Source organism: Struthio camelus, chromosome Z (assembly GCF_040807025.1).
Source record: "Struthio camelus isolate bStrCam1 chromosome Z, bStrCam1.hap1, whole genome shotgun sequence".
NCBI classification, from domain to species: domain Eukaryota; kingdom Metazoa; phylum Chordata; class Aves; order Struthioniformes; family Struthionidae; genus Struthio; species Struthio camelus.
Genome location: NC_090982.1, coordinates 71,724,894 through 71,743,802, shown reverse-complemented (window position 1 = coordinate 71,743,802; position 18,909 = coordinate 71,724,894). Strand labels below are relative to the sequence as shown.

At 36.4% G+C, this 18,909-nt stretch overlaps 1 protein-coding gene across 2 annotated transcripts in view; it reads right to left on the bottom strand.

Annotated features, from left to right (window-relative positions):
- Positions 1 to 1,755: 1,755 nt before the first annotated feature.
- The window catches only part of LOC138064728 (potassium/sodium hyperpolarization-activated cyclic nucleotide-gated channel 1), a 218,478-nt gene continuing 201,324 nt past the window's right edge, over positions 1,756 to 18,909 (bottom strand). For both annotated transcript variants that reach the window (XM_068928537.1, XM_068928538.1), the window contains 2 exons: positions 7,753 to 7,917; positions 1,756 to 5,318 (listed from right to left, as the gene is read on the bottom strand). In XM_068928537.1, coding sequence (XP_068784638.1) covers positions 4,492 to 5,318; positions 7,753 to 7,917 — 992 coding nt within the window. In that variant the 3' untranslated portion in view covers positions 1,756 to 4,491. The remainder of the gene's footprint in view (positions 5,319 to 7,752; positions 7,918 to 18,909) is intronic.

Genomic DNA, 18,909 nt, shown 5'->3' with positions numbered 1-18,909 from the left:
AAACAGAAGCAAAAGCCTCGAGACAGCCAACCTACATTCTGAAATGTCTGGTGAATCTAATGAATGACTTCTTGGTACTGGAGAAAAGAAAGTAGAAATCTAATTTATTCTTTTGGATTTTTTGACAGCATTCACCATTTCTGGCCAGGAGACCAATATTTGAGAGATAAGACCAAAAGTCCAAGTGAATTATTAAAATTATTGAAGACCTTGGAGGAAGGCATCAGCATAATAGCAATTGGTAAAATGAACCACTTCCTTTATAAGGTTATTAGAAAAAAACTTTTTTTTCTTAATCTTTCTTCAACATCAGCGTGCAGATATCAGCGAGAATGAATGAAATACATTTGAAATACAGCGCTGTCGCCAAATATTGGTACACATCTCTGTTGCAAAAATGACTCTGTGTTGGATGAAGACAATCATAAGCAGCAAGGGCACTGGTTGCAAGAGAAAAAAAAAATCAAAATTTTGCAACAGCAATATAATCTCCTTTGATGAAGGCTTCAGATGCCAGTTGATCAGTTCAGGTCATATTTAGCAATACTTAGGGTTCTCTGTAAGACCATTCTAATATTGTTGCCTGTCTTTTCTACTTAACTAGAAGATTGTTTGTTCTGGTGACAATGACTTGGCACCAGTTATTAATGCCTACATCACATCTTGGCTGGACTAGAGGAATAATCGGACATAAATCTTCTAGCACTTAGAACAAAACCAATTAATATAAAATGCTGCAGGCATCTCCTCAACAATGCAGACTATGTTGGTGGTGTAACAAGCACGACAAATCCATTGTGTATGTTGACTTCGTAGAGAAATAAAAATCAAATTCACACAAGGCCTGAGTCTAGAACACTCAAAAATGACTAACTGTCCAGAGTGAAGACTGAAGTCTACCCTTATCGACCTCTGATACACTGCAGCTTTTGACAAGAAAGTTGAAGACTGTCTGTTCCTTACTTCAACGGCAAGTCTCTCCCTTTAAAACCCTTACACCATACGAACAAAACAGGATACTGACTGCACACATTTGGCTCCCTAAAGAAAAGGTGAAAGTAAATTCATGAACAATGCTTATGCTCTCCTGTATTGCTCAGTGGAGGTCTCAGATTTTGTGCTGACAAGCACAGTATGGAACCTATAAAGAGCAGTCAGTAAATGTAAGATCAGTCAGTAATGTAGGATGAGATTCCTAGCTATGTGAATTATTGCCTATGGCCATTTAAACTTTTCAGTAACTGTGGAATCCAGAAGCAGCCAACACTGGAGATGTGTTTTCGCTTGGACCTTGGGTTGCTGAGCACCATGATTCAGTATCAGGATCTCTGTAGGGTTCTGGAGACTTGGGGGAGAGATGGTAAAAGTACCTTTCATGTACAGGCTAATTTGAAAAATGATTGTAGGCTTGGCATTTGGCATCTTCTGTACCTGTTCTCTGCAGTTTTGCTCAATCCAATTTTGCCACTGTCCTTTCAGCAGGAACTACCTTAGCACGGCATGCTGTCTTCCAACTGGAGCCTAGGGGGAATCATAATGCAAATCTGATATGTAAAACTGGAGAATAGTGAGAAATACAGTATCACCTGCAAGGAGGCAAAAGAACATCCCACAATTACTGCACATAATTACTCTGGCAGTTTTCTCCTCACCTCCCCATACCTAGCGCATATAAATTTGGGCCTAAGGACAGTGAAAAGACAAAAGCAAGTAGTTCTTTCATGGTAAAGCGAAACCTGCTCAGTTATAAACATATTGGACCCAAAAAATATTCATGGTTTTATTTTTTATATATTTTCTTCAATTTATTAATAATCTTTTATATATATTTATTTATGGCTTTGAGCAAAGACAAAAGAAAAAATCTAACTCATCCCTGATCATACAGTTATTGTAAGAATCAGATCTATAGTCTTCCCAGCAGCAGTAAGATCCAACCTTTTTCATTAATACATTTCATCCTGTACAGATGTGAGATTCCATACTTATGGGCTTACTTATGTACAGAGAAAATAATTCAATTCTGAAACTAGCAATGGACCTTTATATTACAGGAATGTGAATCGTTTGTTTCTTAATCTAAGTATATATACATTCATACATACATATATATATATATACGTATATAATTTTATACCCTGTACCATTTTTGTTGAATTAACATACAAATCCTAGATATTGTCCACTCTATTACAAAGTCATTAAAAATTATTTATGGTTTCACTGAAAGACCATGTGAGTTAATATTTCTTTATAGTGCTTAAAATAAAATAAAAATATATATAAAAATATTTCGCTACTAACCCCATTATTCCTATCAAATGTAAACCTTAAACAGTTTGCAAGATCAGAATATGATCTTAATTAACTGACAGAATTTGTTAGTACTAAAACAAAATGAGGGATATTGTACTGATAAATAAATGGTCTTGCAGCGTATCCATAATGTCCTAAACATTTTTAAACAATTGCTTCCTCATATACTACTCTGGGCCACTCGGATTAATGGCAGCAGCATATCAATGGGTTAATTTTACATTGATTTGTACTGGTGAGTGGGAGTCAGCAAAAACTGGTGAAATATTTTTTAAAATTTTTATTTGATGTACCACTTTAGTAAAAGGTGTAACAGGCAGCATGGGTTCAAGCTCTGTTAGCTCTGAATATTTACTTGGCTCTCAAGTACATCTGGATTCACTGCATTACGTAGTTTGTGATGTTATTTAATTTTTTCATGCATCATTAAGCTCAGCATTAATAGGAAAAGAAGAACTCTTTTGCATTTATTTCCCTAACATGAGTCAGTTGGGTTTTAAAGAACAGAATATGTGCTTGCATCGTAGCCATAATGCTGATTTTTCAGTGAGTTAAATTATGACACACTTAGTTTCAATTTCTATTCAGTGTGACAAATCAGGCACAAATGATTATGAAAAGACTTGTTTTGTGGATAAGATAATGCAAAGATTTGAGCAAACAAAATAAACAGTTCACAAAACGGTATGCTTTAACCCTGCTTTCTGTCACCATTTCCTTTCTGTTTTGAAGACATAAAAAATAATAAATCTCATATCTATGGGCTATGTTTGACACTACATGCCTTAGGATATACTATCCATTTAATTACAATATACACAGAGCAAATCGTGCATTTCCAGACAGACTTTGATGCTATATTATATTTATTTTTTTTAAATTAACACCACAGTCAACTACAAAACTACAGTGAAGACACAGAAAGCACCTGAAAGCCTAAATCAAGCTGTGGTTTACAAATAATCCTTTAAATGAAAAACCTCACTTCTAGACTTAAACCAGAGATTCAAAGTCAGCATTATAGGAATTTTAAAGTAGACACAATTAATGAATGTTCATTATTTTCTAAGATACCATAAAGCCTTTTCCTACAATGGCTGACTGAACCTATTTTTATAGTCTTTTTTTTTTTTTTCAAAGCATGCATGGAATATTTTCAGATGCTATTTAGGGCAAGGAGGAGAAAAGTGATGGTACTGGTGAAGTACAAGCGGTTTGCAGGATCAAGCGTACAATTTTGCATAAAACGTTGCATGTAAAAGTAACATTGTAGGTTTTAAGCCATTGCATTACAATTTAACAGTTGTGTTGCACTTAGCTTCAACAAATTTTAAAACTGTAAATTGTGAAGTGAAGAGCTGAACCTAAATTCCTAAACAAAGACTTTGTAATGGTACACCACACAGCAGCTATTTTTGTTTGGGTCTAAAAAGTTATTTACAGTGGCAATTATTTATAGTCTTTGTAAAAGTCTTTAGCAATGTGAAGATTGAAGTCCACCCAGTTTTCTGAAACAACAGAACGGTTTACATGTTTTCCGATTACAGTCTATCCAGAGGAGTGCTCATGCCAGCCTTTTGACTGCAGATGTCTGCAATATATATTTTTCAATCTAATCCTGAATGGAAATCACTAAAATATGAAATGCAATGGGAAATAACTGAATCCTTCACAAGAAAGTATTAACAATGTGTACGAATAAACGAAAGAATGAAGGTTTCAGAGTATTACTCAGTTAGCGCTATGTTTTAGTTAGATCTTTTTTTGTTTTTTGTACTTGTTTGAAGTTTGTTACTGTGTTGACAATTTCCCCATGAAAACAGGAAACCTTTCCATAAATAGAGAAATCTGTTAGACTGATTTAAAGTTGACACATTAAAAACAAATAATATTACAGCAGAATTTAGACTCCTTTAATGGTTATGAGAAAGGAAGACATGAATTCAAATAGGTTTTCTTAACTCCTTTTTTTGGATATACATATATATTTTATATATATATATATGTGTATATATATATATATATATATAATTTTTACATTCGTTATGTAGGGCAAAGCTGTCTAAAGTATTTTTTTCATAGTAGACTGCTGGGGTACATCAGGAAATAGGCTAAAACAGTTCCTGGGACGATTCTCAGTTCATTACAAAGTCTGTTTTTCACAGTCACCAGGGATCATAAGTTTGACGCAAAACGTGGTTTGTCTCCCTCGGGATCTGTGCTTAAGACTGTGGAAGAATCCCTTGGCAGAGGAGCCGGGGGCGGCGCGGCCCCCCGGTTCGGGGGGATGGCTCCCGACGACATCTGTCGGAAGAGAGCGACCCGCTGGGGCACGGTGGCCCGGGCGGCCGGGGGCAGGCTGGCGGCCGGGGCCGGCTGCGGCAGGGAGGCGAGGGACTCTCCCACCGTGGGGTGCGGCCTGGCGAGCAGAGTGGAAATCTCGTGGGGCAACGAAGGCTGCGAGGCAGAGAGGGGCCGCACCTCCCGCGTCAGGTTAGTGTTGTGGAGGGCTTGCGTGCTCTTGTGAACCTCGTTCTTCTGCGACGAGCTGGGCGGCGGCGGCGGCGGCGGCTGCTGCTGCTGCTGCTGCTGCTGCATCAGGGAGAGCTGCGAAGCGGTCGGGGAGGCGTACTGGAAAGTTCGACCTGCCAGCGGGCTCTGTACGGGGGGGCTGCAGACGGCCGTGGTGTAGGAGCACGGCGAGAGGATGACAGCTTGCTGGGGGGTCTGCGTGCTCGGCGAGGGAGAGTGCAGGTTCCCGTGGGAGAGGCTGCTGGCGGTATATACGGGGGGAGACTGCGTCCTGACGCGTGATGACGATGCCGCAGCGGAGGTGCTAGCGTTCAGCGCCGGCAGCTGCTGCAAGCTCACCGGGGCGATAGTCTGCACCATCTCTCGGTCGTGCTTCACTATCTGCTTCAAGATCTCGTTCTCCTGATTGTTGAAAACGCCGGTATTGAGATCTTTCTGGAACTTCTGCAGCAGGATTGAATTCTTCTTCCCTTTACAAAGAAGCAGAGTTAGCAAGCCTGAAGCACAGGGGCGGATTCTCACACTTATTTTGCATTTTCACTCCTATTACTGAGGGGTATGTCAGCAGCTTAAAAGCCTGGGAAAACACCAAGCCGAGCCCTGGGCACAGAGCATAACCCAGGATGGCAATGAGCTTGCTCGGGCAGGCTGTGTGACACCGATCTTCCCAGGTGTCCGGCATCAAAGAACCGGTCCCTCACTGCCGAGCCTCGCCAGGGGAGCGCACGCTGCAAACGCAGCTCTCACCCGCTGGCCTTCAAGCACAGCTCATTCCTGCTCTCTCTGCACCAGAACTGCGTGCATTAATAGCACCATTATGTTCAAAGATACCTGAACTTTCTGTGACTCTTCACTTATAGTGCACACTGTTACTACAATTATTCTGAAAATGTAACCATGGTAATTTACTGAACAACAGGGTGGAAAAAGCGACCAGGCTCTGCATGTGTAACATCTTTCTCTTCCATTACAAAACCATCCTAATTCCCTGCACACTAAGCTGTTACATAAGTTATAAATACAGCTGCCATTTAGGACATTCCCTGGAACTAATTATTAGACATTAGTAACTAATGACCACTAGCTTGCAAGAAATCACCTTTTTAAATGCTGGCAAACTAATCTGAATTCACTGCTAATGTGACACCTGGCTGCACAATAAAGATTGCTGTAAGCTCTGTCCTGATGTTTTCTCTAAGGATGGTGTTTGCTTGATGACTCTCAGTATCTGCAAGAGGCAGATACTTTTCTGTGTCATCAAACACACAGGAATACAATTCCACTGAATTGGGGTTTTTTTTAGATAAGACAGTTTACATTTTATTTTTTTGTCCTGTCTAGATTTCTTATTGTAACCACAGCACTTCAGATTGGATTACTGCTCCAAGAGCAGACTGGACTTTACTACTAATATTTTTTAAATATGTATTTCTTAGGATTGGTCTACCTTTCCAGAGAGTTTCGAGAGACACATTATAAGAGTTTGAATAGTCTTGATTAGAAAACTTAATGCACCGAGTGTTCATGATCTGCAAAATACTGCCCTAAATCTATTAAATATTAGAAACTGTATATACACATTTGATTTCTTTATTCTTTCTATGTTAAATAAAACACCAATATTTCTTCTACTAAACCTACTTTTTCTGCTTAGCAGCAACAGCACAATAGCAGTGTCATGCAATTCTTTACTGCAAACATTTGTATTGAAAAGAGAGTGATGTGGGAAGTTTTCCAGTTAAAGTGTTCAAAAATCAGACATGTTATATAATTATTAGTCCTCACATGTCTATAAAGTTGACCAACTCATAGTATTGCTGATATACAACCTTTTACATATAGAATTCTTCTCACCTTCCCCTCTCTTTTCAATGAAAATTTACATTAGAAAAACTCAAGTTAGTAGTGAGAATCACAACACACTCCATTAGCAGTGTAGACAAAATCTGCCATGATTTTATTCTTTTGGCTGCTACACTAATGTACCTATGTTTGTATGTATGCATGCGTGTGAGGAGGTGTTGCTCAGGCTATAGTGTTGCATTGCTCTGTTGGGGAACTGCTGTTAAAATTTCATACTGGAATTTACTTGTGAAGTTGAGGAATCAGCATCATGCAGGATGAACGATTTTTTCTGCAAAGGTGCATTTAAAAACCAGAATCAATAATTATGACCAGTGTGCACTTCTGCCTACCAAAGCCCATGTGTTTTATCTAGTATGTCCTGTTAGAGAGATCCAGAATGTCTGTTTGCACAAAAGCAGACTTTACACACCCTGTTTTGATAATCCACTATATCATTCTGTGGTTCACCTGGATATCTTTGGCCTGCTTTTTTGATTGCAAGCAGATCTGAGTAGCTCCAGTGTGCAGTCATCAATGCTAACAGTGCCCGTGTTGTGAGGAAAATGAGAGCTCTGCTGCAAAAGATTAATTCACTTCAACAAACACGGGTTTTGTGAGTGCTGAGAAACGTCACCTCTTCCCAGCGTTACAGACATCATCTGTAAACTATTTATGTAGGAAAAAGTCATCTGCTTCTCACTCAAACTGCATAAACCCAATGAAGTATGAAGTAGCAAAATAAATAAACAGTATTAATAAACAGTATCAATTGTTATTAAAGTATACAAAATAAACCTCTGAGGACTATGACAGTATAAAATAATAAACGTCTGAGAAGTATGAGAGCTTTCTAAGATTCAAAGTTTTATATTATTTAAAAGTGATCTTGCAGAATTTCTTCTTTGGATATGTCTTATTCATAGATCAACAGAATTTTTACTTTAGTGTAACAGAACTGAAATTTTAAAGAAGGGTTTAATCCAAGCATTATCTTTCAACTCAAGGAAAAGAGAAGGTAAAAAGGTTTTAAGAATTCCAGTTACAGAAAAACAATAATACCTATCCTGTCCAGTCTATCAATTGCTACTGTTTCAAAGGCCCTTCTCATCATGGGGTACTCTTCCAAAACCTCATTGAAGTTGTCCACCGAGAGGGAGTACAGGCGACAGTATGTGTCAGCTCGTACACTGGCAGTTCGACGGCCCTTGGTCAAAAGGCAAATCTCTGGGGAGATAAAAATTCAACACATTCAGGAAACAAAGAGGTTAGTGAACCATGTGAAACTTAACAGCTAGGAAGAGATTCAGTGCTAACAAATAATAATGCAGTACTCCGTGACAATTTTTCTACTACTGTTTAGGTAATGTTGCAGCGGCAGTTCTGAAAGGTGTTTGATTCTAGTTTTGCTACTCTGAAAAAATAATGAATCTACTTTAAGATATCGGCTTATCGTTTTTCTCAGTCTAGACTATGATTTTATCAAACTTTTTAAAAATAATTTTTCTTTGAGTTGTAAGAAATAATCTATCAGCTGTCAAACATGGTTTGCTGACCCAATTAACCCAGGTGATTCTCTTGATTTTGTTGGAAATAGTCAGCTGACATAAAAGACCAATTCCTTTAATCATTCACCAGCGTTACTAAACTTATCTAACATATCATATAATGATGTTTGAATATAAGAACTATTCTGAGAAAAAATATATTCAGCATGGAAGTGCCTTCACTCGTTGGTTTTTATGCCCTAGGTATTTTGGGAGAGTAAGCTTATCATTTTAGACTTTTTTTCTCATTTGACCAGTCTAGTAGACTTTCCCTGCAAATGCTTCCAACTGGAATTCATCATTCTGGAACAGAGGTTACCATGGCCATACACAAAGTCCCCCAAAACCTGCCCCAATCTTGCAATTGTTGATTCTTGAACCCACACGAAGACCCACTGGATAAAGTCCAAAGTCAGCATCATAGGATTACAACAAAACATTTAGGGTGGAATTAAGAGAGATGCATGAATTCCTCTTAGGGAAGTTTTCCAGTTAAAGTGTTCAAAAATCAGACATGTTATATAATTATTAGTCCTCACATGTCTATAAAGTTGACCAACTCACAGTATTGCTGATATGCAACCTTTTACATATAGAATTCTTCTCACCTTCCCCTCTCTTTTCAATGAAAATTTACATTAGAAAAGTTCAGTGAAGTTTAGTATTGCCTAAAATAACAATCATGTTCAAAACAATGCTATTTAAGGTAAAGTCAGAAGTATATTTCATCAGATATTCCAGTTAGCTAAAAGTGAAGCCGTTTGCAGGAAACTCCGCAATTAAAAACAATTCGGAAACTTCGTTCAAATTGTCTATTTATGCTTACTCCCTAAAAAGTAAAATAAAATGTTTTCTTTTGGATCGCAATGGGTATTTTATTTAAATATTTAAGTTATTTTATATTAAAGAACAAAACAAAATTAAAAAGTCATTTGCAAAAGGAAATGTTTGAGTCAATCCCGTTTTCAGGTTTCGGACTGAGAAAACGCGAGATGCATCAGGAATTCTAGGCTTCAGACAGGGTGGGAAATAGTTTCCCTACGCAGTTCTAGTGGTTAAGAGCCATGACTTCGTGTTTGGTCACAGCTGTTTAAGTACTAGGATACTAGGAGTGTGCTAGGAGACTGTTTCCTGCTTATATATCTATCAGAAACTGTAATTTTCCAGAAAGTGTGGAAATACAAATACTCTTAATTAGCAAAATAAGGAATTCTGCAGGCTTTTGTTCAAATGTAAAGTGTTATTTCATTCTTTCTTTGAATGTTCTTAATAAAATACATTTTTATTAATCCAGACTCTAAAGAACCCTCATGGTTTTTGGTCTCATACTTCTTGTTGAAGAATTTCCTCTAGAAAGTATCTTTGTCAAAACTGTGCAGATTTTGCATACCAAAGTTGCAGTTCCAAAATCCTCTGAAATCTAAAAAAACATTCTAATTAGCTTCTATGAGCTTTGAAGAAAGCTATATGGAACATGCACACGCATTCTATGTATAATCTAACACGCATTCATCTCCCCAAGAAGTGTGGGTTCTTCCAGCTGCGATGAGAAAAGAGTATATTTCATCCTACCTTGTATACTAGAGTGGAGGTTTGATACTTTCCTGCCCACAAGCTACTCAGCTCTGAAGGCTTGGGGGATAGGATGCTTAAATAATAGTGGATAAATCAAAGTACATTAATGGGGGACTGGTACTATCATTCAATATACTTAGAAACTCCTATAGCTTTGGGAAGAAGTTATAAAGACTAATGGCTACTATTAGAGTCTTGACCCCACAAAACCTGATTCCCGTGAAACAGCTACAGACAGTTTACTGTAAAGAACCAGCCAGGTCAAACAGAAGTCAGTACTTTCCTCTTCCCTTCCCTAAATCAGACTGATTTAGCTCCTTTGATTGCAAGCACCGTATTCTAGTTACAGGAGGGAAAAGGACCATTTTGCCCAAAAGAAGCATTTAAAAGCAGCAAATGTCTGCTCCATTTCCTAAGATATTCTTTAGATCTCACGCAGAATAAAGTTTTACAATTCATGGTTGAATTTATGGATAACTAGCTGGAAAATCTGTGTGACTAATAATGACCTCTTGATTTTCAGCTTTATTCATTTAAAATAGCTGCAGGCAATACTAAAGACATATGGAGGTGTCTTTTGCTGTACTCAGCAAATAAAATTCCTTGAGTTTAAAATAGATTGCATGCAAAAAATAAAGCAAATGCTGTCCGTGGATCCCAAGCATTTTGTGGAGTGTAAAAAGTAACGCAGAAACTACTGGTTTCATCATTGTTGTTCAAGGATCACTGTATTTTAGATGACTTCAGGAATAACAAGACTGGAAGGAAACCATAGGAAACAGTTCTGGATTTGAACATGGGACAGTGAAATCTGTGGATGCTATTGCAATAAATATCATTATTTTGTTCCTCTTTTGTTATTCTTTTCAAGTAATCAGACTTGAAAGAATCACTGTCCTGAGAATCCTATGTCAACCCACAACTTATGGTTGGAGAATATCTTTTAGGAAGGCTTCTAATACCTATTTTAAAGTCTTTTAGTTAGATACAATAATAACAAATAATACAGTGGGTCAGAATAGGTAAGCGAATTATATTGGGATATGAAAACTATCCAGAACAGTCTGATCAGAGAGCGCCACTGTGGAGCCTGCCCATTCATGAAGGAGGGAGAGCTTCAGGTTTTCCGCTGTAGTTGAATAATATCTATCAATAGATGAACTACTTCCTTCCAACAGAAGAAGCATCATGAGATGAAAATCCATGAAATGCTTTTCTGGCAATGTTTCTTGACAGATTTGAGTTTTATTGTAGTCTCTGATACATCATCTATATTGCATTGATATATATATCAATGATATAATTTGCACTGTGTGCTTGTTTAGCATTGTTTAGTGCTAATGAGCTTGTTAATTGTTTGTGTTCGGCGTTTGAGTTCATTTAATCTTATTAGCTATTTGCTTGGGAGAAACTCTCAAGCATAATAAAACAGATAATATATAAAATCTCATTTACTTGAACTGGAGAGCAAGAACACAAAATGCCAAAATGTTTGTTCCTATCGAACACTTGTGTTCTTTTAAGTAAATCAAAATAATTTAAAAAAAAAGGCTTTTTGAAGAGACTAGAGTAATGAAAATATCCATGATGGCATCAAGTACACCAGGCGCCCTCAACAGTTATGCTCTCAATGTTCAATTGATTTAAATGGACTAGGAAAGACAAACAATGGCACAGGAGTGTGCAGTGAAACACAAAGGGCATGGACTATTTTCAAACAGCTTGGACAAACAAGGCTCTTTATTAGCATAAAAAGAAAGTGGCTGTAGCATATTACTCACTAATATTCCCATCTGTGGTTGGCATGGTGCATTGCCTTCAAGCTGACATGAAGTGTCAAACACTTTTCTCTTTCCTTTCCAAAAGTAAAAATGTCTTCAATTGCAATTAGTAATTACGTGCGAGTCTGCAATGAACCTGTAATTCAACTCCTATACATGTTTTTCTTTAATTACATAATCTCTTTGGACAACTGTTCCCTGGAACGTTCTAAAATGAATGTCAATCTCTGTGTTATCGGAAATGGCTATTTGAAAGCAGTAAACAATGCTAAAAATATTCATTTGTTCCTACGGTCCATATTTTATACAAATGCAATTAATTTATATGTAAAAATCACAATTTGTGTTCTGCTAGCATCAGACCTTTTCTGTATAACAATGTAGCTCTCAAAGAATAAGGAAAATGGCTCAATTTCCAAGTACGTTCTGCTGTCAAGACACTGAAGTAACAACTGCAATGATGAAGTTTGAAGTTAAGCCTGTTTGGAAGGTTATTAGCCTAATAATCAAAACTGATCAATAACATACCAGTTGCACACATATGTGGCAGTATTTCCACAGGAACATTAGGTTCAGGTTTTGGAACGGAATGAATTTCCAGAGATGACTGTTCATACCTCTATCATGTAAAATGGGGCCCCTATAGATTGCATTTTATTACTGCATTAGGGTGATAGAATACTCCGGACAGGAAGTTCTACATGCCTGAAAGACAGACCTGAGGAAGACTGATTTGGGAGAACTGCATGAGGATGAATGACATAACCCATATGATAACTTTTGAGGAATTAGCATTAGTTGGCCCTTTGTAAGGGCAAGAGTTTTGGTACCAAGATGAATTTCGCAGTTCTTAAATGTATCAATATGCCACTGTAAGTTTTCCCCCTGTTGCTGTGTGATCCCTAAACATTTTTGATTTGGAGAAAACAACTGAGCGTGTAGGAGCAGCTCAACTCTGGCACCGTTTGCGATATTGCATCAGTTTATCAGTCTTTGCTGGATGTCTACCTGGACTGGCTGCCCTAGCAACAATTTCCTGTTTCCAGTTTATAAAGATCTATGAAAAAAATTTTTTCCTCTGGGAAGCAGTACAGCTTAGCTGTCAATGTGACTTCTATCCATTAACTCTCAGTTCATTTCCTATATAAATTACACTCCAAATGTAATTATTCAACTTTCTGTGTCACATTCGTGTTTGATTAGAGATTGAAAATAAACTCCAAAAAAACCCAAAATAACAATAAACATTTGCCTTGCAGACAAAATGTGTCCACAAACAGATAAATTGTGCTGATTTAGGAAACAGTTAGAGTCAAGTAGTTAGCTGGTTCATTAAAGGATACCAAATTGGTCCTGTCTGCACGGAACAGATTTCTTAGTTTAGGATGGTATACAGTAATATGTAGAAAATTAAGAAATACAGTGAATTAATATTGTATGCACAGCTTTGTTCTGCAAGGACACAAAGAATAGAATTAAAGCAAAAGTTCACTTTACTAGGTGCAGCAATTAATGTGTTGTAGTAATAAATAAATTTGTTAACTACTATATTAGTCTTATACTGCTCTCCATATTGAAATAACATAAAAGTAATTAGCAGTTTCTATGAGTTCGTGAACCCCAGAAATTTCTTAAGAGCTTTGTACCTTTTTAAAGCTATAGCAGGTTTCTTATCATCTGTCACAGACTTAACATTACAGGATATATCCAGCTGAGGACAGCTGCCTATTGTTTCAGTTCCTCAGCAGGGAACTCCTGTTTCATCGTGTAGCAGGCATACCCATTGCTGTGTAAATGGGCAAGCAACTATTTCGACCATCTGGCAACTTTCAGCAGCAGAAGAAAGATAGAAAATCAAAGCCATTTAAAGGTTTGGGTCAGTCCGGTCTAATCCATTAGGGAATATTTTAAGGGAACAGGACAGCGGATTAGATTTCTTCTATTTATTTTATAGAAAAAGTAAGTTACTAAAGTATTACGGACAGAACTTTGATGTATGATGGTTCGTTTGATTCACCCATGCTTTTATGCCTTTTTATAGCAAGTCCTGTATGTCTTCAGAGCAAGTTTCCCAGAACTACCAGGTTTAGGTTATTCTGCCTTTCTAACCTAACCCTTCATAACAGCAACTCTTTAGTATGGTGCTAAGACCAATAGTTCTTCCTTCAAGCTTCTGAAGTTGTCCACTGACCACAAACTAGCTAAATGGCACTTTCTTGCAAGAGGGTCGCAGGAAGGGACTCTAACTTTTAGCCTGGGGTACTCTGATTCCAGCTTTAACATAGGTAAGGTGAGAGAGACTCTCTTTCTTTAGCAAAGGACTACATAAATTTCAATCTATTCAAGAAAATTTAATGAATAATTTTCCTGAGATACCACATTCTTCAGAAATGGAACTATTTCCCAGTTCTGTGTTGACTTAACCATCTCTAATATAGAAACACAAAAGCTGTTTCCTATGATAAAAATTTGATTGCTTTAATAGGTACTTCTGTATGCCTGCCTCTTTTTTCTTTTTAAGTTCCGGAAAACATCAAATATATCTATCTTTATGTTTTTCTAACCTTTTAAGATATTCTTTTTGTCTTCTAATATAGCATCACTAGTGCACAAAATGGAAAACCTAGGGATATGCTGCCCTTCATTATAGACACTTAATGTGACTAACAGCAGGTCTTCTGATTACAGTTAGAATGTAGCTTACACCAATTAATGAGTACCAGTGATTTATTTTCTCCAAAATAATGATTAAATGCTATGCTAGATAACTGTGCAGATTTTCTTTTGCATTTGTTTTGTAAAACAACATTGACATTCACAGTAATCAAGATTATGGTGATAAAAAAGTGATTGACATCCCCCAAGTCCACATCTATACAGTGGATGGAAATGAAAAGGCTCAGGTAACCCTTGGCTAAATATATGCATGTGTTCAGTCCTCTACTTAAGAAACCTTAAAATACAATCACTCCATAATAAGAACATTACTGCAGCAAAGGAGAGAACCTAAGAAAGAAGGAAGACAATTCCTGCTGTTTGAAGTCAGGTCTTTAATCTGGACTGTCTGAAAAAGTTGAGAGGAAAGGAAGGTTTGCAAAAGCTATACCTTCTCCAACGCTACTAAATATGGAGCTACACACAAGAGAGTCTGAGTTTGTTAGAGTGAGCAATAGCACATGCTGCCTGCATGACCCTTTTCATTTTAAACCTGTCAACCACAATTGTCTGTAAATCATGATGATTGCCTTCAGATACAAGGGCTCCTCAACTGAAGAGAGAGTTCATAAAGGAGGTCTGGATATAGCGCTCTGAGTTGTTACTATTTTGAGGGGGAACTGAACATAACCAATTACAATTAAGGATCCAGAACAACTTCCTTAAAGCTTCAGTTTCAGTCTCCTGTCACTTTTTGAACTCTTTACCTAAATCTAACTTACATTTAACTATTTGTGAAGGTTGTTGCCCTTATATAGTCATCCAACTCAAGAAAAGAAAATGGGTTAGTTTCTTTCACTTTTTTATTGCTTGTTCTCAATCATTTGAAATTTCTGGCTCTCAAGTCCTTGACACATGAGCTCTAAGCATGTTCATTGTCTATTTTTTTATTTATTTTAATGGGGCAAATAAAAGAAATAGAAGATGTGCCCTAATCAGGAAGGTTGTAATAGAAAAAGATTACAAAGAGGTGAATTACATCCCTAACAATATAGTGATTATATACAAAAAATGCAAAACTTTATCGCATTCAGTAAGCTACAGATTCATGCTTACTGACTTGTGGAATTCTCTCCTCATTGCAAGTTAGGAATGCAACTCCTCTCCGCAAACATCTGTCCCTCCCTGCCAGCAACCTTACCAGCTGAGATAATTTCTCCGTCATGAGAATGTTCCATATTTATCATGTCATATATCTGAAGAGAGGAAGAGAGTGAAACGAGGACTGAAGAGAATGTTTGCTTCAAAGTTGGAGGAATACTTACGCTACCAAGTAATAGTCAGTAAGTAATACTAGGTAAGTAATACTAGGCTTTTTATTCTTTTTATTCCTGTTATGAAACGGAATATCAGCTCCCACAAAAAGTATTGTATTGGTCCCTTTCATCCAGAAAGATGTGTCCTATGGACACAATCACCATGTGGAAAAAAAAGAGGTTTTGTCTCCAAAGCTGCTCTGAGAGAAGAAGGAACCTTCAGAAGACTTCATTCAGACATGAATTAGAAGCTGCTGGAGATAGGTAGCCTTTAAGGGCATTTCTCAACAATGTTTCTGATCTAACATATGGGTGGAGGATGTTCTGCTCTTTTGCTATATTTCTTTCCATTACTCTTTTCCCTCCATGTTTCTCTCACAAGCCCTCATTTGCTTAACCTTTGTGTATATATCAAAGGCTTAGTACGGTAAAGGGTCTAACTAGAGAGAGTCTATTCTTATCTTTTCTGGTAGCATTTACATTGGCAGAGAGTTCCATTCATTTTATTGAGATATCACCAGTTTTCTGAGGAAAAAAATCATTCTTCTGAAAAGAATTACTTAATGTTCATTAACCTAAACCAAACCACAACTTTGATAGGATTTATGGGGGAATTCTTATTGTTTAAATTAAATGCCTATTAACGGGTAAGCAACCTTTCATATTTACTTGGAGTTTGACAATAAGCCTGAAAGTTTGCTGGTTTCATTATTTTGATCCAAATTTGTCTTTTATGCCACCAACCTCTGAGAAGCCTGTTTCTTCAAATAAGTCTTATATCAGTCGATTTCCATGAATAAAGCTTAAGACATGACTTTGTAGTAGCTCTGAGAAAAGCAGCATTATAACATGCTAATCTGGATATTTTGAGACTTACTCAGCACAGGCATCATTACTACCATCTGAAATTCATTAAAACAACTGATAGAGCCTTTAAAATATTACTTAATGTGATATAGATAAATTTTGATACAGAAAAAGATATTTTGAGCATAAATTAATTTTCAAGATGGGTAAGAATGCCATAAGCCCACCCATTTTTAGCCATTCTGTAATGACTTCTATAATTTTTGACAAGACTGATTTGGATTTTTTGGAAGTATGAGGAAGTCCTCATACTTCCTCTATGTAAATACTGATATATTTTATTTCAGTGTAATCTGCTTAATATAGCTTGACAGTATAATTTTTTTTTCCAGAAAGGTAGTTGTAATTACTTTTACATCAAGAAAGTGAGCCAAATACACATGGTTAAAATATAATTGCATTTATAAAAAGTGGCATATTGTCTGCCTAAAGAGCTATTTTACGTTTTTTCCTGACTTGCCTTTTATTCTTTCTCTCTGAAGATACTTCAAATAGCTGTGGCCACATGTTTCATGACTAAAGTAAACAGAGGCAGCAACGTTTCTTATATCCTACCTATTTTCTCCAAGCCTTTTGAGAAAGTTGTTTGATAGAAGACAAACTTAGGATCATTAAACAAAGCAGAAATGCAAGTCCTTATTCTACCTCAAATGCCATACATAATAGGGCATCCATACGTTCCCATTCTGCTTTATCAAAGGATTCTTTTACTAATCTTGAAAAATTCACAATTTGGCTGATATTCATTGTATCTTCAAAATGTTTTTAAAATGTTAAGCTTAACATAACTAAGTGCCTAAATGAAAACATAGGTATAGTATTGGCTGAGTCAAAGGCCCAAAGTTACTTTGTTCCATTCATCTGTGCCTACTTTTGTACAGATGGATGCCTGTTCCCTGTTGAAAACAGCCACTGAATTCCTTATGTATTCAGTACTATGCCATATTCATCTTGATTCTGGCAAACAACAAGAGTTACAAATTAAACAATTCAAGTTGAATTTAAGTGGACCGTAAAAATATTGCACTTCATTTTCTTTTTCATTAAATTATTAGACAAATGATAAGAGGCTGTCAGTTCTGAATTCTGGAGACAAATATTTAGATTGAATTCTTTTGTGCAAAAGTGGAAGGCACTTGCAAAATATTCTTCTGCATTATCTATATTTGTCACCTCAGATTTCCAAGGTACACTGATGTGACATTTTGGTTGTGTCTTACTCATAAAGACCAAATTAAAAGTCATTTACACTACTTACGATTTTGCAGAATTAGAACTATAATTTGGGCTGAAGTGTGTCTTATATAGATAGTATACGTTACCATTAGCATTGTTACTATTATTAATATTGTTAAATACAAGTTTTAATTATTGCTAATTAATAGAACTCTTAAAACTAAATCAACTTCTACCTTCTGGCACTGCAGAGTACATTATTTTCATTCTGAATTTTTAGAATGTGTCTTAGACTTTCAGAACAGTAATCTTTCCAAATAGCAAAAAGTTCTTCCGATTGCATGTTATTTTTTGTATAAACTGTTATGTTAAAAAATGTCCTGATGCAGCACAAGGAATTGTGCTATACCATGATGGTGCTAAAGAAGTTGTATTACCAGAATGGCAGACTAGTCTGTGCCAAAAACGCATTTCATGTTTAGGACCTCATGCAGGCTTTTAGAAAAAAAAAAAACTTTTAGAAAAATTTCAGTGATTTAGAAATCAATATTGTTCACCTGAAAACTATTTTATGAATGAGTTGGTATGGAGATATGACATCCTCCTACCTTAAAGCATTTAACTATGTGCTTGCCATTAAGAATATGAATAATCACACTTCAGAAAAAACGCTTATAATTAATTATGTATTTCAATACGGTGCTAGATTGGGGTATGAATACTGAGAGACTTAATTCATCACCACTTTAGGTAATGAGTAGCCATATACACTATTTTTGCAAAATGTAAAACTGTATCATATTGTATTGTCCAGGTAAAAATTACAAGGTGCAAAGCAGTGAGTAATAGGGCACTTTAACAGCATTTTCTCTGTCTGTAATCAATATTATACTGCAAATGTTTAAAAGTAGCTCAGCAAAAGGAAGTACCTACAGTGTACCTAGAAGAAAAGAAGTGGCAAAATATAATTTGAAGTGACTCAACATTTCCCATGGTATTATTTTCCACTGCACTGGTCTAAAATATACTGACAGTTGCTGTTCTGAAATAGGGAAAAGCTCCATAAATAATAGGTAGGTCAAAGTAGTTCGGTCTAATTGGTCTTCTACAAACTGAAGCAAATCCAAGATACAATTTATTAGAATTTCAAGTATGGAAGGATAACTGTTAAAACAGTATTCAATAATTTAAGCAAAAAAATTAAAATATTTAAAAATTTAAAGTATTCCATGAACTACATGGACATACCAATGTTAAAATAAATAACCAGAAAAAGAAAAGATGCTGTAGTATGTCTCCAAA